We start from the raw sequence: 27638 nt of genomic DNA on the forward strand, positions 1-27638 counted from the left end.
CATGACACATGCATTGCCATTTGAAAAGGAAGCTACAAAATTTCAAATGCCACAGCAGGCAGGCCAGAGCCTCAGCAGGAAACACAGCTGAAGTGCAAACACCTGTGTAATGCCTCATCTGAGACCTGCAATATTTTCACTGCCAAAACAACAATGTGTAAGACATCATTGAGGCAAGACAGGCTCCCGTTTGTATATTTAATCAAGCAGACTACCTGTCTGCATACATGCATAGACCACACCCATGTGGAAAACAGTGGGATGCAAAACAAGTCGGACAATATCCCATACCATCAACCATTTTCACAATGAGAAATTCTATATCACTTAAATTTAAAAAGTTTTACTTTTAAATTATCAAAAACTACTAATGTAAAAACCTTAACTAAATAACAAGACCAAATAATCAACTCAAATAAACATAGGCCTAAGTGTGAGAGTTATGTGGTGGTTTCAACTCTACCTTTCTCCTCCTCCTGCTTTTTGAGCGTTGTGGTCTTGGGCCGACCCCTCCCTCTGCGGATCTGCTCTGATTGACTGTTTGAACGGGACTGCCTCCTATTCTCCATGTCATTAGGTGAAGTGGAATTAATCCTGTCCCTCCGAATCCTCTCCGTTCTCCTCCGCTTAGGATCCAGTTTGTCTATTAAAATTGCAGCCAAAACATAAAGATCTTGTTTCCAAAAAACCGTTTTTAAAATGTTACAAATGGGTTGTGAATATTGGACAGACATCATGTACAAAAAACACATTTTAATACTGTTCCAAGGCTTGGTTTTTTATTAAATTTTATTTACATGCTAGAATTTAAAATTTATCAGGCTAGAAGGTGCATGCTTTTTATTACCTTCTGCACCAATATGCAATAAATGCTCACGCCTTTTCTGACTGGGCACAAACCGCATCCATTATACTGAACACATATCTAGTGGGTATACAAAATAAAAAAAACAATGCTATTTTCATGCAGAATGTTCTGGCCAACAGCAAGTCACAAAATTTGCCCTTTAGTTCTTACTTCAGCACAGACAGAATTATACAGAGGCTGACTGACATAGTCAGGTCCATAAGTACTGGCAACTTTGATTCAAATGAGGGAAAAAAATTGAAAAATAATACAGATAATGGGTGACATGTTACACTTAAACACATGGGTTACCTATATACTTTTAGTCATCATTATCAAGGGTGTCAATAATTATAGACCTGGCTGTAAAAGAATGCAAGGCCACATATAGGCTACACCATAACGTAGCCTAATGCATAGTTATTTCTGCTCTCAGTATTTCATTTACTCAATTTGCGTGCTTTAAATTTAAGTCATTCCACTATGCTTAAAGTTGATACATTTTGGCACAATGAAATAATAAGTCTTCATTTGATGAATAACTTGCTTGTCTGTTCTTATAAAATGTTAGCCATTTAACATTTTACATATAATTTCATCAATTTTATTTAATGGCCAATTTTTATACAATGTCACCATATTGTGTCAATGCACTTGCACCAATAAAGCTCCTGATTGGACATGTAGTTATCTGTATCAGTACTGTTCAGCTTGCCCTAACATGAACAAAGATTGCCTTGAAGAGATTAAGGACATGACTCATCCCATTTACTGGAGATTGCCTCACCAGCACCACGATGTAGGCCTATCACTGTGTGAGAACCTCCTAATCTCCTAGGAGCTGAAATCCTTCCTAAACATTCACCAGAATTTATGTATTTTTCATACTTGAATCATAATAAACCCATTAATTAAAAGAAAAGAAAAGCAAAAAGGAAATGTTTACATTGTCATTGTCTTTATCTTTCTTAGCAAAGGGGGGTAAAAGAAGGCCAATTTCCTGCAAGCTGTCAGCGCCTGCAGCTGTTCTCACAATTACTCAAATTCTCTGTGAGGGTGAATGCCGAAAACAGACCATTATTATTTAAATGAAATAAGCATCAGCACACTGTGAAATGGGAGAAAAATCTAACTCTAATATGCATTGTGCACAAACATGATTTGCATTTCAACCTATACAAATTCAATCTACTAATCCACATGCAGTGTTCTTATTGTGGTTATAAGGAGAAAAGGAATCCATGGTAAAATAAAACCATGACTGCCACAAACTGTTAATACATTTCAAGGGTTAAAAACATGCTACACTCTTCTGACAGATGAGAAAAACACTAAACATTTAATCATTTATACTGCCCAGCGGAAATCTGAGATGACTGTTTTACTGAAATGGCGCTATTCTGACCTACCAATGAGGCCAAAATTTCAGTGCTCATGGAAAAGACCAATGTTTAAATGATGCAATGAAATATAAACTAAATAAAGCATTTTATTCTACAGACTGCAACTTCACGAAAAGGTTCAAAACCTGTTAAACATTCCATTCATAACTTAAAATACACAGTGTAAAAAATCCACTCCCAAGACAAACAAGGGAAGATGGGGCCTAATTAATGTTTATGTCCCGTCACGAATACCTATCTGCTGCATCTGACAGCAACAGGATGTCACAGACTATCAGCCACAACACCCTGAGAGCATGTGTTATGAAATCAAACTTACAAAACAGAACTGAATGACCTGTTCATCTATGAGTGTGCTGAACTATTCGAGTTGTATTCAGTGCCCTCAACAAAACTTCCACATACTTCTCACCAGGATTACACAAATGTTTATACATCATTTCTTTATTTAGTTGTTTTCAAATGCATATTTGGTTCAGCCCAATAAGGCTATTGTTCCCATGATAAACAACCATCAGGCAGAACTACAAGAAAGCAACCAGGCCTATCAGAAGTTATTCACAGGCAAAGCACTGGAGAGCGGAGTCAATGAGCTTTTTTGCCTGACTTGAAAGCTCCCATCCCCCACCACTCCCTGTATTTGCTCATGCAAGAACGCCTTCAGCCAGCCAGCTCTTCTGTTAAATATTCATACCAAATGAATGAGAACTTTTGCCAAGCAAAGCATCTTACAAAAATAAATTAATTAATAATCTGAAAGAAAAAGATAACTCTTCCAGTTAGTAAGGAGTGCAATTTCTAAATAAAAAATCCAAAATGGGGACAGGACTGAAATGTCAATTTTTAAACAGCACTAAAACCAGGAGAGTAATGGAAGTGCTTCTGTTCAATTTAATGAAACAACATCCTTTCAAACTAAATTCATAAAACCCTATTAAAAAGCAGGTAATAAGACAAACCTTAAATATTTACTCTGGTCTCGTTTGTATTTTAATTAAGTATGTGACAAACACACGAATTCACATTAGCCCAGATAAATTTGATGTCATCAACATTCATAAAAACACATTTGTTTTAGTAAACACACACACTGAAGCAAGTAGGCTATCTTGTGCGGCTAAAAGCATAGTTTAACCCATGCCAAATATTTCCAAACAATAGGCCATCGTTGTGAAGATGATGATGATGGCCAATTCCAAACCCAAAGTTTCATTACACCGGTTTTTAAAAATATTTATCCTGTAGGTCCACATGTTTTATTTGGAAAAAATTAGGGTAATCAAGCGATTCCATTACCTATTCCAGATGACGATCTCTCGGATAGTTTTGCATTTAGAAGTTTTCGGCTAATAAACACGTAGCCACATGGACACGACTTGCAAGCAACTGGAATCTGAAGGGAACGGGTACAAAAATAGAAAGTTACAATATATTCCCGGGATAGGCATTTTCTTTATTGTATGATAGCATCATCACACAAGGTTACAGCGCAATCTATTTTGCATAAATAGCTACTTAGTGTCGACCAGCACATCACTAGCGGATTGCTATCTTTCTAAAGAATTACTTATTTACACTACATCCGTGCGGTATATCGTAGGCTACAGACCGAATTATATCAAAGGATAATTCCGACTCCAACGATGCATGCGCGTGCCCTTGTATATTACGGAAAAAGTCCTTGACGAAATCCAGCAATAGCTGGCTACATCAGAACATCTGCCAATACAACCATACCGGCAACTTAACGTTTTTAGCTTGCGTGCTGTTGAGATGAAACTGCCTTCGAGAAAACCTGAAGTAAACAACATATAAAATCAATAAAACAACGCAGCTATGTTGAGCTTTTGAGCCATCTTGATATATCTTTACTTTAACGCAATGTTACTTTCACATCACATTTGAGACAATCTGTAGTTTCATAATTACTTAGCCAAGTAATTCACGGATTTGCGACTTAAATTTGGAGGTCTAGCTATACTATATGCAAGCTATAGCCTACAGTAGTTGCACAGGTTGCGAAATTTGCTCAATACTGATAACTATCTAACAATAGCCCAATTGAATAATGTATTAGCAAGCGAATCAGTAGTGTAGGCTAACTTTAGGATTCCATTTTAGGATCACCATTGTTCTGCCAAGTAACAGCTACCACAGAAGGCTACACCTAGCGATATAGCTATCAATCAAGAAGTATCATTTTATGCAAGTAGTTCAAACACGAATACCGAAAGCAGTTGTTTTGCTATTGCCAATTCTTTCCGTAGCAGCACGCCAACTTCTGTCCGGATGCATTCGTTTTTCTGTGACAGCAGCATTATTCGTACACGGTATGCTACTTAATTCAATAAAATGTCAAATATACATAATTTCTCACCTGTTGATCGCATTCTGGACATGATTTGGTAGCCATTTTTACTTTTTTAGCCTTAATAGCCGACATTCTTTGTTCTCTTTGTAAAAAAAAAAGTTTTGAATACGTATTTGTATCCAGTAATATTACTCTCCAACTTCCGCCCGCTGCACACCCAGCAAAGCGTGAAGTGCAGCTGATTCGGCCGCACGAGCTCAGAAACACACCAAACCGAGATCAATCACACCGAACTACTGACCATGCGCACTGAGAGTATCTGTAGCGAGCATTGGTAGACAGACCTCAATTTGCTTTCCCCACATTATAACAGTGAGCATGCGTGAGTCTTCAGTCGCTTGCTTCAGGGGAGGAAAAGCCTCAGAACGTACATACCGGAGAAGGTAGGAGGGACCAGCAAAATTTTTACATGGGATACCCCCAAAGCCTCCACCTCTTACTCTCTGGGTTTAAGGCGTATTTAACTAGATAGGAAAGCACGCCTTCAGTTAACCTACTATACAGTCCAATCGATCCAATTGCTTTTTTTGTTATTATTATTATTTTCCCTCTTTGCTTCCTTTCCTTGCACCCATTCCTATTATGGAAGCCCAAACGGCTCAAAAATACGTGAAATTGACGTCTAGAATCACGCGTTGTCAACGTGTTGTCAACGAGTGCTTTCCAATGGTTTATTTTTACCTCCTTATAGACAGCGAATTGCAGTTTGTTGTCAATAATATGATTATTTTGGAAAAAGTCATTATACTTTCAATCATTGATGTTTATGAAACATAATCAAGCATAAAGATTAAAATGTATTAACCCTCTATAATATGTCTCTTATGCAGTGAAACGTATTGGCAAACTTCTAGGGACCCGTGTGTGATATTTGTTATTTACTTATTGTTTTATTTTGTTTATTCTTATATGGACTTTTTTTTGTTGGATTATTCATATATATATATTTTGCAATAAATAAATAAGAATAAATAAAAAATGAATAAATAAACACATCCTTACTTCCCTTCCTAGTGTCCTTTTTATTTCCTAGCTCCTAGCTAAATTATCTGAAAATATCACATTTGTCCCTGGTTCATTTACTGCTGTATTTTGTTGCTTTTCTAAAGGACACAGCAATAGCAAAAACGCACAAGACCTGCTTCTCTTGCATTTTAGTGGAATAAAAACGGAAGTATGCAGATCTGAAAAATCAATGTACAATACTAGTTATACTGCCAGTTAAATTAATTGTAGGCATGTGGTTTGAACAGAGATTTAATTTCTGAAATTACTCAATTAAAACATTGATTTAATGTTTTATTATTTTTGTTGAGAGGTGACTTTTTACCATACAGATTGTGGCATGTAAATTCATATCCATAAAATTCCCATGCTGGCCCTTGAGTGATCAGCATTAATGTGCTGTAGGTATCTCGCATCTCAATGACACTCCTTTCCCAATTCTGTGCCGTGATTTTCTTTCCAGTCTCTAAACAGCAGATATTTAGGATCAAGTTCCAGGGCAATGTTGTTGTCATCAAAAAGGAAATAATAAAGAAAACTATACTGTTTCCCAGTATGTGCATTCATAACATTAGATTATATTACATAACAATCACATATAGCAGACTCTCTTATCCAGAGCAACATACAGAAGTGGAGAACGTCACATATGTAACATGATATACAGAGACGTACACATTCTTAATTCTAAAGTGTCTGAGAAGCTTTAAAGAGGTTGATTAGATGACCCTGTGTTGAGTGGGGTTAAAACAAATGATAAATACAGCAACCACATTTTCAGTGTTACATTATACTGATTTCAAAATGGGTAACGTGCAATGCAATGTATAATATCTAATCAAACTTTCAGTTATGCTATATGGAAACATTAGCTGACCAATAGCTGTGAAATATAACATTGTATTCTCCTCATCTATTTACAATTTCCTGTAATAAAATTGTTCTTAGTGAGGGCAATACACTCTAAAACGAGATGTTATCTTCCTGCTATCAAGTAATCAAGTCTACAAAGATCATATATTTATATAATATTTCAAAATATGTTGTTTGACAATCAGCATATTGCATGATTATTTATTTTACAACATATCCATAAAAATGATGTATTGAAGTTGTATTGATACAGCTTCAATGCAGCAAGTTGAAAATTATACAAAATTATATTTTTAATTTAAGCAAGGGCATTGTAGCTTTTTAACATTTTTTGTTTACAGTGCTGTAGGTTTTGTGACAAATTCACAATGCCTGAGGAATTACATTGTGAATTGCACAATGCACCACACTACCCACTGAGTAAATACTCCATCATGCGCTTGTCCAAACAAACGGCTTTTACAAATAAACAAAGGCTGTGTAATTAATGGGTGTCAATTAGGAGTGAGAGAATACTGCTGTCCTTTTCAATCCTATAATACAAGACAACGGAAGACTGTAGTTGTTATCTTCTGTTTCTCATAAGACCATGTACAGTATGTGGACTCTACAATAATAATTTTTTTTTAAAATAGCACAGGAAAACATACTAATTAATTAAATATATTTAGCATTTCTCCATGCTTAATTATTATTTATTATTATTTAAAAAAATAAATAAATAAATATTCTTCAAATAAATTAAGATGATTTACATCGAACTAGCAGGTAAAAGCAATACATTAATAGTACATTAGCAACAAATGCTATTTAGATCTTCTAAATGTCAAAAAGATATTGTGTTTCTCTCTTCATAAGACAAATGACTGCGCTCTGAAATGAACTCAACAAAACAGTTTCTGTTCCTTGCCCAGTTTCCTGTGAGCTTCCTGGGAACTAGGTGTGACAATAGAGCGACAATAAAAATCATATTTTTCTTTACACTATCATTAATGGCCACCTACAAAATGTACACCTACAAAAAAGCAAATATATTGTGACTCAACACATGTGAGACACACAAAGTTCAGTGGGCACACACCATGGCACATTCAAATTTCAACTGGGTAGGATGGTATGTCATCCCTTCAATGCTTAATAAGCAAATTTAGAGCTGAAATCTTATGAAATTGCTCGTTTTTGTAATACAGAAGAAGTAACTGGGGTTAATTTATTTTTTAGATTTCCCTACTCTCTTCACTTTTGGAACAACATATCTCTTCTTATTTTAATGAATTCTATGGGATTGTTGAAATGAAGGAATGAATCGTGTTGTTTCAGAACTGTAATACAGGCACATCATCATTGGATGATGTCATTACACTTTTATATGTTTGGTAAATTCTACATTCAAAAATCAAGAATAAGTGGCTCCAAACCCAATTTTAGAATATTCAGTGTAGATTTCAATATTTTATTCAACTGCTTATAGAGTGTAAATCTAATTTTTTGCCATTTTTATTTATTTCTTTATTAGAAGGGTATCCCACACCTTTGTTGTGTTGTTGTTGTTTCTGTATTTAATATTTCAGTGATTATTGTAATGTTTCATGCAAAAAAGGACGGTATGTCATAACACAGACACTGTAGTGGATAATGATATAATTATGTCAACCAATGTTGTCATACTGGCTGGTGCAATTCTACCAAAAATTGATGCGCCCACAAGAATGGCTCGGGTGTTGTAGTTCTGAGAGGTTCGACATCAATCGGAAGAGCTTGAGAAAGCAACTACAACGACCATAATCCGTTGTACACTGTATGAAACAGAACTGCGTTGTATTGCGCATCGGAACTGGTATTTTTTTTTTACCTTTCCCTAGCAATGGTCGGCGTAATAGTGTATATTTGCCATTACTGTAAGCTTTGCAGCTGTTAAAATGAATTTTATATAAAACTAATAAAACTATTTAAGGATCTTCCGTCTTAATTCCAGCGTGTTTACGCTGCTATCGGTCATTTATTGCATTTGTCAGGTAGCCTACATTTAGATCAACTGCATCTCAGTCGTAGAATTAAAAGTTACAGAATATTTAACTAGCATCGTAGACTATAGGACAAACTACTCGGCTTTAAGAATGCACCGACTTCAATTTATTGCATATCGATCTGTTATTGCAGGTGCTTTTGATCAGTACCAAATACTGTCTATGCATTATATTAGAACACCATGCCACATACAGCCAGTAAGACAAAAAACACAAGGATCCGTTGAAAATTACGGATTAAAGCGATTTAGCACAGCGGAGGCAACTGTAGCAACGACAGAAAATGACAGGATACGAGGGAGGACCTTGACGATGGAGACGCTTAACCCGCACGTAAAAGCAGTGGAATATGCTGTCAGAGGGCCCATTGTTATCAAGGCAGGGGAAATTGAAAAAGGGTTACAGCAGGTAAGTAGCATAAATATAGCTAGTTTGCATATATTTCAGTACAATGCCACATAGGCTACATTGCAAATCTACTAAAAACGAATGTCATTAGTGCAATAGCGGCTGCATGCAGTGACTTGATATAGTTGTCACTATAGCCTAATAACAAGCTATAATGACTACATTAATAAATACAGGTAACCAAAGTACCCGATTCTTTTGTCGTCATCTTGTCAGCCCAGCGAGAGGTTTGACATGGTGTGGGAGCGTCTTTTGGTAGATGGGCTTGGGATGTTGCCACGTGTGCATAAGTGCATTTACCAATAAAACGAGTAGGCTGATTTAATTTGCTTGTTGTCGGCGCAGTCGGATACAGCCTAAATTTGAGGCTTTGATGTTTTTTTATTTTATTTTAATGACGTTACCAATTCGTTATTAAATTCATAACAAGACCTTCAAAGTTTAAGATTGGAAACAAGTGAGCATAACGTAGGCCTACGTGGCCCGTAAAGGCCAAGTCACCGATGTAGCGGATAGGATTCTGTTCTCATGGGTACAGATTCAGAAGACAGTGCAATTATGCTTTTCTCCATTCAACAACGAAACTGCTAGTACACTCAAAGGTCCACTTTTTGTACCTGGACTGACTCCAATATGACCCCTCAGTTTACTGATGGTTTTGCAGATTAATCTTTCTAAATTTACATGAGACTGTCAGGAATTATTGTACTCCAGTGTTGATGTGGATCCTATTTTTCAGGGTGTTAAGAAGCCATTCACTGAGGTGATTAAGGCCAACATAGGAGATGCACATGCTATGGGGCAGCCGCCAATCACTTTCCTCCGGCAGGTAAATATATAGGCCCCTCATCACTGAATGCCTTTGAACTTCAGGACAGCACTGAATTACCCCATTTGTTAGAGCTCATTCTAACTGTGTTTATGGAACATAATGACTTATTACCAAAAGGTTGTGGGTTCAAATGTCTGATCCAGCCCCTACTTTTGTAGTTTTGATTAGAGAACATTTGAGTACTCATGCCCATCCCTAATTGATGTTGTAAGAATTTTGGTATGAACCTTGTACATTACATCTTAAGATCCAATCCAACTTTTTAGTTCTCAGTGGTCATCTGGAAAATGTAGGCTTACTAGTTGCCGAATTTTAGCTTCTGAAACAAATATTTGACAGTCTGGGTTGTCTTTCAGGTTTGTTAGTTACATGGGTTACATTTTAGGACTGAACGCTTGTATCCCTGGGAGGGGTCATTTTCCTTTATTGTGAATGGTCTGGGATGACAATTTGCCATTGATTCTTTCTGTTTCCATGGTAATCTGAAATAATGTGGCTGATTGTCTGAAGCGCAAAGGTCTTGGATGGCTTGGACTGAAACATGTCCTTGTGGCTACTGTCACACAATATCTGATAAACTCAATGAAATAGCCTATGGCATGGCTTCCAGACACCATTCTTAAGAATAGGGCTATCTTCAAACTCCTGCTGTCTTTTGCAAAAATGACTGACTAGCTCTGCTCTGCCACTCTCCAGCCCTCGAGGTATTTTGTTGGACTCTTGGTCTTAGGTGTCTTCCCTTTGTGTGTGGAAAACTAGAGGGCATGATCAGAGTTCTGCAGTGGTCGTATTTCTTGTCACCTGTAAGCCTTGTTGGGCTGATACAGATAAATTAGCCTAGTACTTGCCTTCATCACATGTTAGTCTACTGCAAAGATTTCTGCTCACTGGTCTTCCCAAAAATGCACGAATTACAACTGCTTGACATCTTTGTACTGCCTACTTTTTCAATAAAATTGATTTTAAGGTTCTCTTATTTGGTTTAAAGGCATTAAGTGGACTAGCTTTCAAGTACATTATCAATCTCTTATTGAACTATCAGCCCCAAAGTGACCACAGATCTGCAGCAACCAGCTTTCTCCTTGTTTCTAAGAGCAGAGAGGCTTTTTCAGTTTTTTACTCCTAAGCTATGGAACGCACTACCACATCAGGTCTGAGAGGCTAAATTTATTGAATATTGAAAATATATGGGGAAAAAGTGGCAGAGAACAACCTGTCTATTGAGACCTTCCTTCCCTGGTTTCAATTGGCTGTGGTCAATACTAATGTGTGTAATAGAGTTTTTAATTGAATTACCAAATGTGGGAAAACGTATGCAGAGATGCTGGACCTCCTTTCTCATCTGCCTGTTTAAAGCCCTCTATTCTCCTATTCAAGTGGCAGAACCGGCTGTATATATCCCCTCAGTTCAGAAGTCCTTTCTTTGAAGGGATAGCAGCCCTCAAAGCCCAAGGTTGAATTCTGTTTTAATCCTCGGATCCATTCCGTTTACAGGTGGTTGCTCTCTGCACATGCCCAGAACTGCTAGACAGTCCCATCTTTCCAGAGGACGCCAAACTGCGAGCTCGGCATATACTGCAGGACTGCGGCGGAAACAGTCTCGGTGCATTTGTGTGTGTGTGTGTGTGTGATCCTGCACAAAAATATATACAGTGCAGATTTGTTCTTTTGAAATCACATGGTGAGAGTACACAGTTAGGAGAGAATGCTGTCCTCCTGGCTGACTGTTAGCTCATTGTCATTATGTGTTCCCACAACCACAGAGTACTGCTAGGAATACATTTTCAAGATAACATTTTTGGCCTCAAAGAACTTTGTAGGAATATAAAATCAAGCTAATAAGTCAGAGCATAAGAATTAATTGAATTGCTGTAAGAAAATACACTCTTTGGAACTCTTATCTTAGCCATGACTGAAATTGTATTACTAGATAGCCTAAATAAAAAGTATTTGAATGGGTCCATATGGAACTTGTTTGTGTTCTCTGAAGAGTTCCCCTATGATTCCAGGCTCTTACAGTGCAAGCCAAGGGGTGGACTGCATCCGTGAGGACATCGCCACGTACATAGAGCTGAGAGACCTTGGGGTTCCTGCCAGCTGTGATGATATTTTCCTCACCACTGGGGCCAGTGATGGCATTATGGTGAGACCCACTTTTGTTTACTCAGTTATCTGAAATATGTGGCTGTGAAGGATAGTACAGACCGTGTTTGTGAGGAAAGTCTATAGCATTGGTAATATTCTCTCAAAATCGTTTTTCAACTCTGCTTTCATCTGGATTTCATCTCATTGTCATTTATTTCAGTATTAATTTTACACGCCAGGGAATTCCATCACAAGTTATCGGTGGTATGAGTAGGACTGGTTTAGGGGCAACACACCATAGGACATCTCAGCTTTAATCTGGTTTGAATTTCAGACCATTTTGAAGTTGCTGGTGTCGGGACAGGGTCGGTCTCGGACGGGCGTGATGATCCCCATCCCCCAGTACCCCCTGTACTCGGCAGCAATCTCCGAACTGGAGGCTGTGCAAGTTAACTATTACCTGGATGAGGACAACTGCTGGGCACTGGATGTCAATGAGCTGCACAGGGCCTTCCACACAGCCAAACAATATTGCAATCCCAGAGTGCTTTGCATCATCAATCCTGGAAACCCTACGGGTATGTGTTCTAAGTAGGCGCTAATTGCAGGCCCCATTTGGTATAGAAGGTGCACTCAGAGCCAGGACCAGTGTTTTGGGGTCAGATGCTCTGGATATATTGTTTCATGAATGCTGCAATCTGTCCTACTTCAGCCAGCTCTTGGTCTCATTGTCCAGGTCAGGTTCAGAGCAAGAAGTGCATTGAAGAAGTCCTTCACTTTGCCTATGAGGAGAAGCTGTTTGTTTTGTCTGATGAGGTATGGATTGTTTGCCATTTCATTTTGCTGATTCAAGGAAGTTTATAACACAGGTTAGTGCAGTAAAATGGAAATACCATTGGGCCCCCAAAATAAACTCTTAGTTGGTTCATTTATTTAGCCTGTGTTATTTACATGTGTAGAAAGACACAATATTTTGTGAGTACCCTATAGCTATACATTATAGCTGTGTAACCAAAGAAACATGTTATGGTCAAGAACACCTTACCAAGGCATGGGAACCAGTAATATAGAGACACAGGGTTCTGTCTCAGCACAGATGATATGCTGCTATAAATCCCAATATCCTTAGCTAGACGTGCGCTGCCACTGAGCATGTTTCCATATAGTCTTTTAGGTATTGTAAACTATTGCAATTATCAAGTTCATATCCCAGGATTAAAACACCAGTGTTTCCCCTCAATGGAGGCAGGAGTGACAAGGTGCCTCAACTGAATTTTTGGCGACTAGAATTTTATTTTATTTAAACTATGCTTAGAGGAAAATTGGTCCTCGACTCCAAATAACTTGGCTGAAACAAGCAAATAAATCTGTGGCCTATATGTTATTCTCAACAACCAACAGAGCATTGGATCTTTTGCCATGTTGTTCATATTTAGGCATGAGCATTGGTGAATCAGCTAAAGGGCGAATCAGCTGTAATAAAGTTCCAAGTATCAGCTGTGTGCAGGTGTGCATGTATGCAACATTGAGTTGCACTGTAAACCTGAGAGCCCATGCACTAGCCCAGCCCATGCACTGGAAAAAATCCTAGGGGAAACACTGGACACTGACAGAACCTTATTATTGTTTTGACAGGTATACCAAGAAAATGTCTATTCTCCAGATTGCCAGTTCCATTCCTTTAAGAAGGTCCTATATGAGATGGGTGCTGAGTATTTCAACAATGTGGAGCTAGCCTCCTTTCACTCCACCTCCAAAGGCTATACAGGAGAGTGAGTCTTCCGTTTAGCAGTATTTTTGTGAAATACCCCAGGTTTCAGGACTGGTGTACTATCTTATGTACATTGTATTCAGTATTTGCAGACTGGCACACATCTTTTGTAAGTAAATGTCTCTGGTTAGTTACAATTTGGAAAACGGCTCCCTGATGTGTTCCAGGTGTGGCTTCAGAGGCGGCTACATGGAGGTGATTAACATGGATCCGGAGGTCAAGGCCCAACTGGTGAAGCTGCTGTCAGTACGCCTGTGTCCCCCTGTGGCAGGACAAGCTGCTATGGATGTCATTGTCAACCCTCCACGACCAGGAGAACCCTCTTTTCCAAAATTCCTTGAGGTATGTTGCCTCCCTGGAGTGGGTGGGTGAGTGGATGAAGGTCATCACTCTCCTTTATGAGTTCCTAACAGGGCTTTACAGAGGACATTATGTAAAAACGGGTCCAAATTCACACTAGATATCCCTGTATAATGCAGGCTCCGGGAAAATAATCAGTCCATAGTGAGCGCTGTTTCGCTGATGCAGCTGTGAAATAGCAATATGCGCTTGTGCGCTAGTGGCATGTGTTTAATATCTTCAGCATGGAGCTGAAATCCTGCACCCATAGTGTGTTGAGCTAATGTTAACAAAGAATGTTAGACTCTGTGAAGTGCTGTTACTTTATTGTTTTGTATATTTGCCCTCTCATATATGTGGCATATCCACAATAATCCCCCCCACCCTTTAAATTTAATAGTTTCTGTTCAATATGCCTCTGCAATTAAGGTGTCTATGTGCAACCGGGTAGCAGTAGGTAAATTGTTTTTTAAACAGTTGAATGTATGTTTTATCTTGTGTATTTCTTATAGGAGTCATTCTTGAAACTCAGTTTTTCTGTTTTAATTTAAGTGTAGTGGAGTGAACAGACTCGTATCATTAGTTAGCTTCCTGTGTGAACTAAAGCCGTAACTATTTTAAGAGGGTCTGCTGCTGTAAAACAGGCAAAAAAAGATTACCTATGTAATCGCAAAGACATATCAGTTTGTCATTGTGAAGAGAAGATGGTAAAATGTCCCTCCCCTAGTCTGAACTAGTGGCGAATGGCGAAGCGATTTCTGGGCTGCCATTTGTGGTGCGATCTGAGATCCGTGCTGATGACGTGATTGGTGAGCACCACCAGTGGCAGATGCGTGCTCTGCTCTCTCTCAGGAAAAGACCAGTGTGCTCGGGGCCCTGGCAGAGAAGGCCAAGCTGACAGAGCGGACCCTCAATGCTGTCCCAGGGATCACGTGCAGCCCTGTGCAGGGCGCCATGTACGCCTTCCCCCGCATCTTCATCCCCCCCAGAGCTGTGGAGGAGGCCAAGGTCTGTCACTGCCTGCCTTCTGCTGCTCTCATGCTAGCAGGAACACAAATCTCTCACAGTGAAATATTAAAAACTGGGTAAAGGTTTCAGATGCATAACAAACTCAGTGCCAGCTCTAAAAGACAATTTTGACTTTCAATTTCTACCTAAAATAACAAGTAAACGGTTGAGTTTTACTTAAAAACAATCTGAGACACAACTTTCCTCAAAATAGTCTCCTTTGGCTTTAATTGCAAGTAAATGAAAATTTTTATAGATTATTTTTTTAAGTAAAACAAATCTTTACGTGTTATTGTAGATTGAAATTGAAAAAAAAGTTTATACTTTGGTTTTCATATATACGTTTTTTAAATTTATTTTATCTGTAGGCGACCTAATACTTTTGGCCTGTACTGTATATACACTACATGGCCAGTAGTATGTGGACACACGAACATCACACCCATATCTGCTTGTTGGAAATCTCATTCCAAAACCCTTAAACATGAATATGGAGCTGGTCTCCCCTTTGCTGCTATGACAGCCTCCACTCTTCTGGTTAGGCTTTCCACTAGATTTTGGGATTTGCTTCCATTCAGCCACAAGAGTGTGAATGAGGTGGGCACTGATGTTGGGCGATAAGGCCTGGCTCACAGCCGGTGTTACAATTCATGCCAAAGGTGTTTGATGGGGTTGCGGTCAAGTTTTTCCACACCAAACTTGGCAAACCATTTCTTTATGGACCTTGCTTTGTGCATGGGTGCATTGTCAAGCTAAAACAGGAAAGGGCTTTTGCCAAACAGTTGCCACAAAATTGGAAGCACACAATTCTCTAGAATGACATTGTATGCTGTAGCATTAAGATGTCTCTTCACTGGAATTAAGGGGTCTAGCCCTACCCATGAAAAACAGCTGGTGTTGCTTCCAGAGGCAGTCTGGAGCTCGGTAGCGAGTGTTGCAATCGAGCACAGATGTTTTTTTATGTGCAATGTGCGTCAGCACTTGCCTGTCCTGTTCTGTGAGCTTGTGTGGACTATTTTGCGGTTGAGCAGTTTCTGATGAAAAGTCACTGAGAAAAAAGTCACTGAGCTCTTCAGTACAGCCTATTCTACTGCCAGTGTTTGTCTATTGAGATTTCATGGCTGTATGATTTATTTTATGCACCTGTTGGCAATGGGTGTGGCTGAAGTAGCCCACTAATACTTTTGGCCATATAATGCATATATAGACTGTATGACCAGAAGTATCTGGACACCCCTTGGCCTGGGACTGTTTTTCATGGTTTGGGCTAGGCCCCTTAGTTCTAGTGAATGGAAATCTTAATGCACTGACATTCTAGTTGATTCTGTGCTTCCAACATTGTGGCAACAGTTTGGGGAAGGCACTTTCCTGTTTCAACATGACAGTGTCCCCGGGCACACAGTAAAGTCCATGTAGAAATGATTTTGTCGCGATCAGTGTGGAAGTACTTGACTGGCTTGCACAGAGCCCTGAAATTAACCCCATCCAACACCTGTGGGATCAATTGGAAAGCTAACTGCGAGCCAGGACTAATCGCCCAATCAGTGCCCACCCTCACTAATGCTCTAATGCTAATTCATATATACATATGAGCAGATCTTTATGAACACAGAAAAGTGGTGGCACAGGCGTTGATATGGCATTGGGCCATGCTTGTTCCAGGTGCTTGGGGTGACTCCAGACATGCTGTACTGCCTGCGGCTGTTGGAAGAGACGGGGATTTGCATCGTTCCTGGCAGTGGATTTGGACAGAAGGAGGGCACCTACCATTTCAGGTGACCTGTCAAACGTTGACATTTAATTATTTATCAGTTTTCACAGATATTTCATTTGTGGTCTTGTGTCACATGTCTCTGCTGTCTTACTGCTTACTGCACACTGCCACCACATCTGCCCACACAGAGCATAGTCAGGCATCTGCACAGCCTAAAATTTCTGGTTACATAATTGTGCATTTAACAGTTCATAGTCTGTCTTAAAATCTCTGGTTCCGTGGAACAATGGGAAAAGCACTTTGCATTTGCTCAATGAGAGCTTTTAACTCCCCGCTGTGGGTTTCTCGAGGTGGGCTGTTACGTGTGCTTTTCTCTTCAGGATGACTATTCTGCCCTCTACTGAGAAGTTGAAGCTACTTCTAGAGAAAGTGCAGTCCTTCCACATCAGGTTTCTACAGGAATACTCTGTCATAGAAGAGCCTTTGAGATGAACATCCTGAAGAGGAATATGGAAGATTTTGCAGAACACTCAGTCACAGCCAACCACAGAGTGTTTACCATGTTTTTGAAAGACACACGTATACTTAAATTAAATAAATTTACAGGAACAAGTGATAGTTGTTGTTCTTCATCATGCACCTGTAGACTACAGTGAATTCATGGTTGGCAAGGAAGCGAAGTGAGATATGGACTGAAGAGCGGGTGTTGTTGGTATGAAGGGAAAAGCTTCAAAATGAGGATAGTGTGTTAAGTTTTCCCCAAAACATGTACAACATATAGTTTTGTTTTTAATTAGGCCTTTGAAAAATAAGTGTCCAAATGACCTTTAATTTAAGCATTTGTCAAGCATGTGTCTCAGAATTATGTTGGTACCTTTTCAAAAGATGATGAAATGTAGTTTAATGTGAAAATACAATGCATATACAGAACAAGTTGTCCTTTACCTTGAAGTAACCCCCACTAATTTCAGCCCCCATTAAAATTCAGCTCACACATTTATCCTTATATATGGAAAACATATATAAGGGTATTGACAATGGACTCTTAAGTGTCCATACTTCCATTCCAATGCCAGTATCAGTTAATTATACTATATACTATATTATATATATTATATATACTATATTAATTATACTATACTATAATTATATACATTTTCTGATTTTGTTTTCAAAGAAGATTTGTGTTCCTTGTGTTGATGTGTTTTTACTTTGTTTAAAAACGCTTTTAATGAAAAGCAGATTTAACATTTGTTGTATTCACTGTTTTGGACAATAAAGACCATTGGACCATTTCTGCATTTTACAAGCTTCTATTATTGACAGTCTTTTTGGACAATTGTGGACAGGGCATTTTTTATTTCAGTTTTGATAATGACAGGTTCATTGCTAGGCAGGGGCTTTGTTTTTGCTGTAAATTGTATTGTACATCATGTTATATTAACCTGGAGTGCAATATTCCAAATGGAGAACTTACCACAGCACTGCAGGGGAAGTCATTCCAATGTTATAGTCTAAAAGTATGCTGCCACATATTGTTAGGATAATGTAGTTGCAGTTGTGAGTGACTAAATATTTCTCTTCAGAAATAAAAAAGATCTCTGCACTTGAGGTTGTGGGTCTCTGATGGGAAGGTTAAGTGAAACAAGTAACTTCACATTATGAAAGGGGCTTAGTTCCCTTTAACGGAATGCTGCTTATGTCTTCCACTCCAGGTCAGATATGTTTCTGGGCTCAAATAATTGTCAAACAAAAAAAGGGTGCCATGGATAATTCAGTCTGAAAAATGTATTCAGTGTACAAAGCCGGACTTAATGTTTCCCTGTCAGGCAGATCCTGGTTGGTTGGCAGAAAATGACTGGGTGAGAGTGCTGGATAGCAATCTGTAAATGCACGGCTAGACTGTGACACATTTCTAATGGAGAAGTAACCATGGTAATGCCTTTAAAATCTGACCAGCTGGACAATGTGACCATTCTGAAAAGATCTAGATCCAAAACCTATGATACATCACGTCATGTTATATTTCTAGCCCTCAGAGTTGAAAGCTGGCGTTTATACATGAAAGTCAAATGAACTGCCCCTGCCAAGCCACCATTAAAGATGAAAAGGATACAGTAATGCCTGGCAAGTGGTAATAGTTTGTCAGATGTATGAGCAGATGGTAAAGATAAAATTGCTGCCTGGGGGGGTAGGGGGTTATTGCATGCTCACTTTGTTAATCTAGTTTCCCTACCACTTTGTAATTTCAAAATGAAATCTACATCCATCAACTTGTTTACCTGCCTGTTAATCCACGTGTTAGAGTAAACCTTCCACATTTCATTATTTCTCATAATGCTAGGCTCTTCACATGGCATTAGTACATTAAAAAAACATGATGTGGTAAAGTCCCTGGTCTCAGGACACACTGCGAGACCCAAATTAATTTAATTGACCATATTACTGACATGAATTAATTCAACTGACCAAATTAATTCAACTGACCTTCCTTCGAGCCAATGCTCTACGGTAATAAAATTCCTACATATGGCATGGATGTGACAATTTATTGTACAATCAAACAAGAATAAACATGTGCATCAACACTTCAATAAATTACAAGGTCACGTTTATCAAGCACGGGCTTCCAATTTGGACAAATATAGAAGCTTGCACTTGCAATGTGCTTTTAAGCTGCTGAAATTTCATCAGTCTGTATCCAGCTGTGATATGTCTAAGTCTGCCTGTTACAGGAGGGGGCTTGGGGTAAGTCACATGACACTCAAAAGGTTGAACAATTCTCCAACAGTACAATGAAAGCATTTGAATATCTATATATTTGAATCAACATGTGGCAGGGAAATGGAACTCACACTAAGCTATATGCTACTAGGAGAAAAAACATTTTATGCTTTTGTATAATTCAGGCAACACACATTTCTTCAATACAGCTTTATGGCAAAGGGCTACTTCACTATATACTGGTGATTAATAGTTTAATGAACACCCAAAAGCTTTTTCTTATTACACTACTCTGGAATGATGACGTACCCTTGATAGCAGCCAAAAACAAAACCTAAGGCAGTACTTCTCAAAAAAAGCTTTTTACATTCAGTAAGGATTCAAATTAGTAATGACAAATCACTATGATAATTATTGTCAAAAGACATCTCATCTCAAAATGAATCCCACTCCACACCGCAGATGTACAAGTTTAATTTTTCCTGGGTAATACAATGTTTATACACTACCTTTGTTATATACAGGTAGACTTAAAGGTGCACACAAACCTGAAAACAAGGTCATGTTTAATATACAAAGTGGTGCTGCCTGCTTTGGAGGGGGAGACTAGAATATTGAAGCTGGCGTGAGAATTAGCCAGTACGTGCGGCTCAGATCACAGGTCCAATAAGTCTGCAGAAGTCCCGCTTAGGCAATCCAATTCACTGGGACAACGGACTACAAAAATGACATGCTGTATGGTTCAGATTTGAGAGAACACTTTATTTAACGTCAGAAACGTTTCACATAAGTAATATAGTTCTTTTTTTTCTCCACACCGTCACTCATTTAAATGTGATGTTTCTTCAGTGCAGGAATCAATACTTTCTAACATGCACCTGGACTGAGGACAGATACAGGCTATGGAATTATTTCTTCTAAAGTATTCACAGCAGCTTTTGTGATGGCAGCCGATATAAAGCTTAATGGACAATCACTTTCAATTTATACACAATGTTGTAGTATCCACCCCCCCATTTTAAAATATATAGCAAGGAAAAAGTAAAAATCTACAAAGTAAATAAATTTGTAAAAATGAAGCACAGATACAAACAAACCTAAAAAAGTGATGGCGACCATGTCCCATTCTCTGGTTAGGATCTCTTCAGTCTCACATCACTCTGTCAGAGTTCTGAGTTCTGAGGCAACACTTCCGCATGTATGGTTAGTTTAAATTAACTGTAAATACTATGACCAAAAAGAAAAAAAACAAACAAAAACAAAAAGAAAAAAAAAACAAAACTGAAAAACCTTGAGTTACACATAGAGCGGGTGGGTAGTGACCCTTTCATTTGATCTGATCTGGGTTGCCAATGGGAGGGGTAGGGTGTGGAATAAGAGATGGGGGTCGTTTCTCTGGGCAAATGCAAACCAGATAAGATCCGAGTCACGCCCACTTGTCCCCTGTGCAACTGGTTTTTCCTTCAAGTGTTACTACTGGTGTGCGCACTGGACCCCGGGGCCGTGGTGGCCGCTCTCGTCGTCCGAGCTGTCGTTGTAGGCCTCGCGCCTGTGGCCTCCGGACGAGCTCTGGCTGATGTTGTAGTCCTGCAGGTCCACCTCCTCCGCGTCTCCCGACACGATGGGCGGCTCCGCCCGGGCAGGCAGCAGGTCCTCCAGCTCCTGCAGACACAACAACGTCACGCTGTCAGGGGCGCCCAAATTACCGACATCCATCTCGCACTGCCCATCCCCAAGGACTGCAACCCAGCAGGTTTTTAAAAATTTAATTAATAACATGCCTGCACACTCCCATACAGGCCAAGACTAAAGACACACTGTGGCCCTGTCGCAGGCTACCAGGCCCCTCTGCTTCCCTGCCTTTTCCTACAGTGGCTATGCCACTCAAATTCCTTTGGCTTCAAGACACAAGAATATCTGAATTTTTGGTGAGTCATTTCTCTCCACTTAGAGCAGACTAATTCCAGGACAACACACTATCCTTGTCTTCAATAGCAAGCAACTTAAACAGTCAAATTTTTTTTTGGATTAGCTGTATATTTTTATTCTTAACCTCCAAAGAGCAGTCTGTTGCCCTTTACATTCAATTCAACCACTAATTAATCAAACGACCACTGTATTAATTCTTAAAACTACAGTAAACTATTTTTAAATTGTACCATGACTGGAGTCTTTTTCCACTTGAACAACAAATAGGGATAGAGTCCATTCTTATTACTTACTGAGAGTTTCTCAGGGCTAATCCAGTTGCTGCTGGGGAACTGTACATCAAATTTAATAAATAAGTCGCCCTTTTCAAAAGGGTTACGATACTGTGGCATTCCCTCGCCTCGCACAACCCTGATGGAACCTGCGGAAAACAAAAGCACCATTGAGAACCAAATTCACCAAGGAAACCTTACACAGATTAACACACGTAAACAAACACAACAAATGAGATACGACCCAACCATCACACCTACCAGGCTCAATGACTTTGCCAGGGGGGTATTTCACCATGATCTGCCTTCCGTCTAAATGTTTCAGTGTGAACTGGAACCCACAGAGTGCTTCCACCAGCCCAATTTTGTGGGTCATATGCAGATCATGGCCATCTCTTCTGTATGTCTAAGAGAAAGACATTTCATTAAGAAAATGCAGGACAGTGCCCATAAGTAATGTGGTTAATGGTACACTTATAATTATTTACAGAATAATACCAAAGAGGAATAGACAAAATACATTTTAAAAAATGGGTGGTGGGTGACCTGTTATGGTAACAAAGCACTACTCATACTTAATGTTGCTAGATATGACAAAACAAGCATTGCCTCATACAATCAGTTAATCAATCCTTGATAAAAAGCAATTTCTGCCATGTGAAATCACAGCAATTAGGTCATGCGGTGTTGTAGTAGGAGTACCAGTACTTTCCACAAAAAGACAGTACTATCAAAACGCCTGTCAACTTCACTCATCGTAAATCACTTCTGTGTAAATGGATGCCAATTCAGTACAAAGCCTGAAGGACAGGAAATCAAGAAAAACAAGTTGGTTGGAGGAGTTCAGGCCTTACGTCCAGCATTCCAAATGCCCTTCACACTCCAAGTGAGTACTGGGTGTCACCAGCATGTGTTTCAGTGTTATTTTAAGGAAGACGGACAGGAGTAACAGTCAGGAGGTGACACAGTAGCAGAAAGTTGCCATGAAGCCCTAGGATATAGGAAATGCAGGGCAATGCAGAACACTAGCACTGCAAAGAGGGGACTAAAATATGTTCATGTCTGTGAGTGGCACCAGGCTGGCACAGTTAATCTGATTTGTCTCAGGAAAAAAAAAAATGGACAAAGAACCAGCTGGCTCCAATGCTACTAAAGCCACCCCCTTTCCAGTAAGGAGTTCTGATCAACAAAACACACTTTTGGACAATGTTAAGAACATAATGCTAGTTCACCCTCAATATAGAATATAAGCTTTAGAATAAAATACTGGGTCCTTCTAGAAAACCATGAGAAAAATTATTCAAACGTTTCATTAGAAACAGGAATTTAAATCAGCAAGCCTGACAAAGAGGGTGATGGGGAGAGGGGTATCTGTCGTCTTGTCTAACGCTTCTAGAGCCTGCCTGCCAGCGTACCTCATGCTCCTTCTCCTGCAGGACGAGGACGATGTCCCCCGGCTCCACCCCAGGCGCTTGGTCAGCTTCCCCTCCGAAGGTGATCTTCTGACCATGTTTCATGCCTTTGTCCACATGAACCTCCAGGATTTTGACCTCTTTAACCACCTTCTTACCCTCACATTTTTTGCAGCGATCTTTCTCATTGATTACTTCCCCTAAAAGCACAAGATAAGTAGATTCACATTAGTGTGCATTTATGTACAGAAACAGGCATCAAATAAACACCTAAACAAATCCTGAAAGTCCACAAGACACCCTCTTGATGACTTAAGACATAATCTATACTTTTCAGTAACAACTCAACCAATAAATAGTACATGAGTTTACTAGCAATAAATACAGCACTGCAGAAGAAAATTCACAAGGAAGCCAATGGTCTGTTCCATGTTCGCTCTGGGGAGGGATGAGTGGACAGGCTTACCTTCCCCATTACAATCGGTGCAGACGGACTGCATCTGTTGAACCATTCCTGGAGCGAGCTGTCTGATCATGATACGCATGCCACGCCCCCTGCAGGCAGTGCACTTCTGAACAGCGCCAGATTTCCCACCCTGGCTACAGTACAAAGGGACAGTTAATATACATGTGAAAGTAAACGTACAAGTATTATGAATACTGTGATTTCAATCAAGTAATTTTTAGGACTGACACTGATGGACAGTATAACCGATATGTGAAACATTTCTCCACACACACTTTCCTCTTTACGTCCATAGGAATGTTCTCTTTTGGCTAAGCCAAATAGCCAAAATATTTTAAACTATACGCATTTTCAAAAATTCCACTTCCAATTTTATATTACTGGTTAACTATGTAGTCCATAACTGAGGGTCTGTGTTTGACATTCTGATGGATACTTCGCACCATGATGTAGGCTAATGTTTTAGCCAGATGAAGATATAGAAAAACAATTTCACCTCACTACCATTTGGATTTAAATGTGTCAATGATTACCATTTTCATTTACGATACAAACTTTCATGAACACCTGCAGAAAGTTAATTAAAAATAGCAAGACAAATGTGTCCCAAAATTTTCACCATCACTTGGCTGTCATTTCAAGCTAAAAATCACTGTTCAGGCTCCCTTGTTCAATTTTTTTTTTACTTTTTAAACCAACATCTTAACTTTAAATTAACATGTTTAATTGAAGTTTTACGCCTGAAGTTAACAAATTAAAGCAGAATTTATTATTATTTTTTTTAAACTTTCCAACATTATAAGAATTACAGGTAAGAAAAACTATTCAGGCTCTCACCGTAATAAAGATTTGTTTCCCACCACACAATCTTAAATTATCTTAAATAATTTTCACCATCCTAATGTGCAGCATTTCATATTTTAAGCCATTCCAGTTCAAAAACCATCTCTAGCATCAAAGCGAAAAGGCTGCAGGTCATTTTCAATGAAGTCATAAAAAGTGACAGTAGTGAGCTGCACAACCATGTATTGGCAAAACTGTAAAATACTTACATCTTGCTAAATATTCAACCAGTACTGCATCCATGCTGGAGAATCGCCATAAAAATAAAAAAAAAGTATAAACCAAACACTTACCCATTACAGGTACTACACAGTACATTCTTGCTGAGTTGTAACTTAGTTGTCTTTCCATTGTACAGGTCTTCAAGAGACACCCTACATGAATCAAAGATTTTAGTTTTTAGCAAATGCGGAATGGTGCCATGACATCACATCAGTCTGATCATGTGGAATCTCAAGCAACTTAATTAGGACCCCAATATTTCAAACGATCTCTTGAGATCCTGTAACTAATCTCAAACCAGTGTCTAAAATGAGCACTGCTCCCTTGAGATACTTTAAAAAAAAAATGTAATTGTTGCTCTGATGTTCAAATTGAAACACAAATAGCATATTCCATGGCTCCTACACCATGCAGAAGACACGTCTGCTTAGTTGAAAACCACATCAAAAAAGCTGTTTGTAACATGATACATAGGTACTAAGCACATATGCACACATCCTCCCGTACTGGCTCTGCTATAACCATGGAAATAATGCACGATATGACTCAACTGTCATTGTGATACTATCAAAGGGTCTTGACTAACTTCAGTGGATGAACCATGTCTTCTCCTCTTCGTCTGCCACCATTTCGGCTCCGGCCTTGTCCACCCATGAACCCAAAGAGGCCCCCGCCGAAGATGTGTGAGAAGATGTCGTCCATCCCGGCTCCACCACCACCACCTTCCCGCAGTCCCTGCTCCCCATAGCGGTCATACAGCTCCTTCTTTTCTGGATTAGTCAACACTTCATAGGCAAAGCTGATTTCTTTGAACTGTATTTTGGAGGAAGGGTGACAGCAATAATTATAAAAACAAATCATTAAACATGGCCCTAAAGCACTAAACTTAGTCAACACCTAGCGCAACATGATGTTTAAGTTCTCAAATAAAGCTCCTTACCTTGTCTCCAGCATTTGGATTCTTATCGGGGTGGTATTCTTTTGCTAGTTTGCGGTAGGCCTGAAATGCAAATAATAATAATTAATAACCACGATCGAACTCAAGTTGAAGTATTACACGTTTTACAAGTCTTCACATCGGTGTGAGAAATCCCTATGGAAACAGTAATTACTTAGAAAGGTTTTCCCTCGCGGGTATCCTTCACATTGAAGCAAACTGATATTAAGTAACTATCCGGCAAACAAAAAATTCACGATAATTCTACGGCTTAACGAACCTAACCCGAGAGTTGCAAACTGTTATAATTATAGAAAAAACTAGCTACATAGGATTCAGATGACCATCAATAATCCTAACGTTACGCCATCTACGGTCCTTTCCTGAACAGCTGAAAAAATGCACGCAAAATTAACGTTAACTGGTCAATTAACATTGGACATGCCTCGCACAAATCGGATAATCAAGACATTCCACACAATTGCCTGTATTGTAGCTAAAGTCAGCGTTACTAGCTAGCCTGCAAGTAGAATTGTGTAGCTAAACTTAGCTAGATAGATAGCGCTAGTTAGGTCAAACTAACGGTGCTAGCGATTAGCTGATGACATTTACATCCAGAGTGGCTCAAAAGGCAACGTACTAGGGCTAACTGCACCGTTGCTTAAAATGTAGCAATACATATATAGCTAAATACATAACAAGCTTCACGTTGCCGCAATACGGAGCAAGCAACACGTGACTAATTAATTGCTAACTCAGTTAGCTATCTAGCTGCCAGATCAATATGCAACTAGACAGTAAATAAGATAACCTTAAATTGTGTTATACAAGTCGGCTAAGTAGCAATACTGGCGACAGATAGGCAATTAACTAGCTCCACACTTTGGATACAACACTATCTACGTAGCTAGCTTGTCAAGTTACTGTTTTTTCAGAAGTGGATTAAACTACAGAATCGTCCATGACAACGTGTTAGCCAATGTAAGCCTGTAAATGACCCAGCTTCGTAAACTATCCGACTCTGGAACTCAGATGGTTAGCCAGCTTGCAAGTAAAAATTGTAGCTAGCACGTTGCCGTTAGTATTCCTCAACTTGAACACTTCCCCCAGAAATGAAATGGAAAGACTGGCCTCGCTGGCTATTTAACGTTAGTCTAGGTAGCCTGCAAATATTACCCAGCCAGCGATACCTTGGAGCAACCTTCCGCTGACCCTTCCTAGGCATTAATACACAAGCTAAGTTTCGAGGTAAAATAAATGATATGCCTACAGCTAGCTAATACCGATGTAACAGTTTGGTTTGAAACATCGAAATGTATACCAAGTTAGCCGACTAACGTAGCCAACAACCGATTGGAAACTGTTGTCTCGGAGGGAAGTCGATTAGGACTCATTGTGGAGCGAAGCCCACCGTCCTAAACATACAAAGACAAAGTAGGCCAACCAATGAGCCAACTTAAATAGCTAGCACTACACTCAACGATTGAAAACGAAGACTGGTAGATCGTCCCGTATCAGCTTTTTTGAAGCAGGGCCCTGTTGTTAGCTTGGTATCTAGCCCCGTTCCTAGTTAGCTAGGCCACATAGCCTAGGTAGCTACGTTGCTAACTAATCTCTATCGCTTCCTGATTCCAGTCCAACATCAGGGTATGATATATGTTTTACTTAACCGACAACTTATCGATTTGAAAATACGAATTTCATAGAAAGATTACCTTTTTCAGCTCATTCTCTGAGGCAGTCGGAGATACCCCGAGGATGTCGTATAGTTTTGTATCGGCAACGTTCGCCATGATGGAGCTCAGAGAAGAACCTTCTGCAGGGTAAGCGAAGAATTGAAAGAGGAGGCAGCCGGAAGCGCCATACGCAGTGCGTCAACTTTAACCCGCCGTTGAATCGTCTGCGTCACATGCGCTCGCAAGAGGCGTTCATGATGTTTTTTTTCCTTTGTGGTCTTGCATTTCAATGGTAGTGTAATTATAAAATTGAAGAAAAAAAAAACCTTCACTTACATTTATCAAGTTACATTAACAAATTGGCTTGGTCCCAAGAACAACATTTTCACAGCAAATATACTTTATTTGGAATAATGGCTGTATTTTGTTTAAAAACAAAATGTAGTTTTTGGAGAATTGTTTTTTTTAAATGAT

The 27638-nt window shown here is 39.3% G+C and overlaps 3 protein-coding genes across 4 annotated transcripts in view; 1 reads left to right on the forward strand and 2 right to left on the reverse strand.

Annotated features, from left to right (window-relative positions):
- The window catches only part of LOC135241786 (UPF0547 protein C16orf87 homolog), a 12508-nt gene extending 7614 nt beyond the window's left edge, over window positions 1–4894 (reverse strand). The window contains exons 1-3 of the mRNA XM_064312464.1: window positions 4628–4894; window positions 3547–3643; window positions 464–643 (exon numbers count right to left, since the gene is read on the reverse strand). Of these exons, the coding sequence (XP_064168534.1) occupies window positions 464–643; window positions 3547–3643; window positions 4628–4693 (343 nt within the window). The 5' untranslated portion in view covers window positions 4694–4894. The remainder of the gene's footprint in view (window positions 1–463; window positions 644–3546; window positions 3644–4627) is intronic.
- A 3405-nt stretch (window positions 4895–8299) lies between these two features.
- LOC135241503 (alanine aminotransferase 2-like) lies at window positions 8300–17978 on the forward strand. Of its 2 annotated transcripts, none has more exons than XM_064311977.1 (11): window positions 8300–8934; window positions 9674–9763; window positions 11261–11369; window positions 11776–11909; window positions 12186–12429; window positions 12588–12667; window positions 13487–13623; window positions 13790–13964; window positions 14814–14969; window positions 16632–16744; window positions 17064–17978. In XM_064311977.1, the coding sequence occupies exons 1-11, from the start codon at window positions 8617–8619 to the stop codon at window positions 17173–17175; spliced, it is 1668 nt and encodes a 555-aa protein (XP_064168047.1). In that variant the 5' UTR covers window positions 8300–8616; the 3' UTR covers window positions 17176–17978. The 2 variants fall into 2 exon arrangements, with proteins under 2 accessions (XP_064168047.1, XP_064168048.1); XM_064311978.1 differs by lacking the exon at window positions 8300–8934 and adding an exon at window positions 9276–9391.
- Window positions 17979–19213: 1235 nt separating this feature from the next.
- Window positions 19214–27363, reverse strand: LOC135241504 (dnaJ homolog subfamily A member 2). The gene is made up of 9 exons (XM_064311979.1): window positions 27204–27363; window positions 25492–25551; window positions 25138–25364; window positions 24623–24703; window positions 23487–23620; window positions 23024–23220; window positions 21870–22014; window positions 21630–21757; window positions 19214–21069 (listed from the first exon to the last, which is right to left on the reverse strand). Exons 1-9 carry the CDS (start codon window positions 27279–27281, stop codon window positions 20881–20883), a joined length of 1239 nt encoding a protein of 412 aa, XP_064168049.1. The 5' UTR covers window positions 27282–27363; the 3' UTR covers window positions 19214–20880.
- Window positions 27364–27638: the final 275 nt, after the last annotated feature.

Source organism: Anguilla rostrata, chromosome 16 (assembly GCF_018555375.3).
Source record: "Anguilla rostrata isolate EN2019 chromosome 16, ASM1855537v3, whole genome shotgun sequence".
In the NCBI taxonomy this organism is placed as follows: Eukaryota; Metazoa; Chordata; class Actinopteri; order Anguilliformes; family Anguillidae; genus Anguilla; species Anguilla rostrata.

What these genes read in the sequence shown, in the direction of transcription:
- LOC135241503 (XM_064311977.1), top strand. Translation starts at nt 8,617, where the DNA reads ATGCACCGACTTCAATTTATTGCATATCGATCTGTTATTGCAGGTGCT. An exon ending in GGGCCAGTGATGGCATTATG is followed by an intron (nt 11,910 to 12,185) that starts GTGAGACCCACT and finishes TTTGAATTTCAG; the next exon opens with ACCATTTTGAAGTTGCTGGT. An exon ending in TCCAAAGGCTATACAGGAGA is followed by an intron (nt 13,624 to 13,789) that starts GTGAGTCTTCCG and finishes GATGTGTTCCAG; the next exon opens with GTGTGGCTTCAGAGGCGGCT.
- LOC135241504 (XM_064311979.1), bottom strand. Translation starts at nt 27,281, where the DNA reads ATGGCGAACGTTGCCGATACAAAACTATACGACATCCTCGGGGTATCT. An exon ending in TGCAGGAGAAGGAGCATGAG is followed by an intron (nt 22,015 to 23,023) that starts GTACGCTGGCAG and finishes TCTTTCTCTTAG; the next exon opens with ACATACAGAAGAGATGGCCA. An exon ending in TTAGCCCTGAGAAACTCTCA is followed by an intron (nt 21,070 to 21,629) that starts GTAAGTAATAAG and finishes TTGTGTCTGCAG; the next exon opens with GAGCTGGAGGACCTGCTGCC.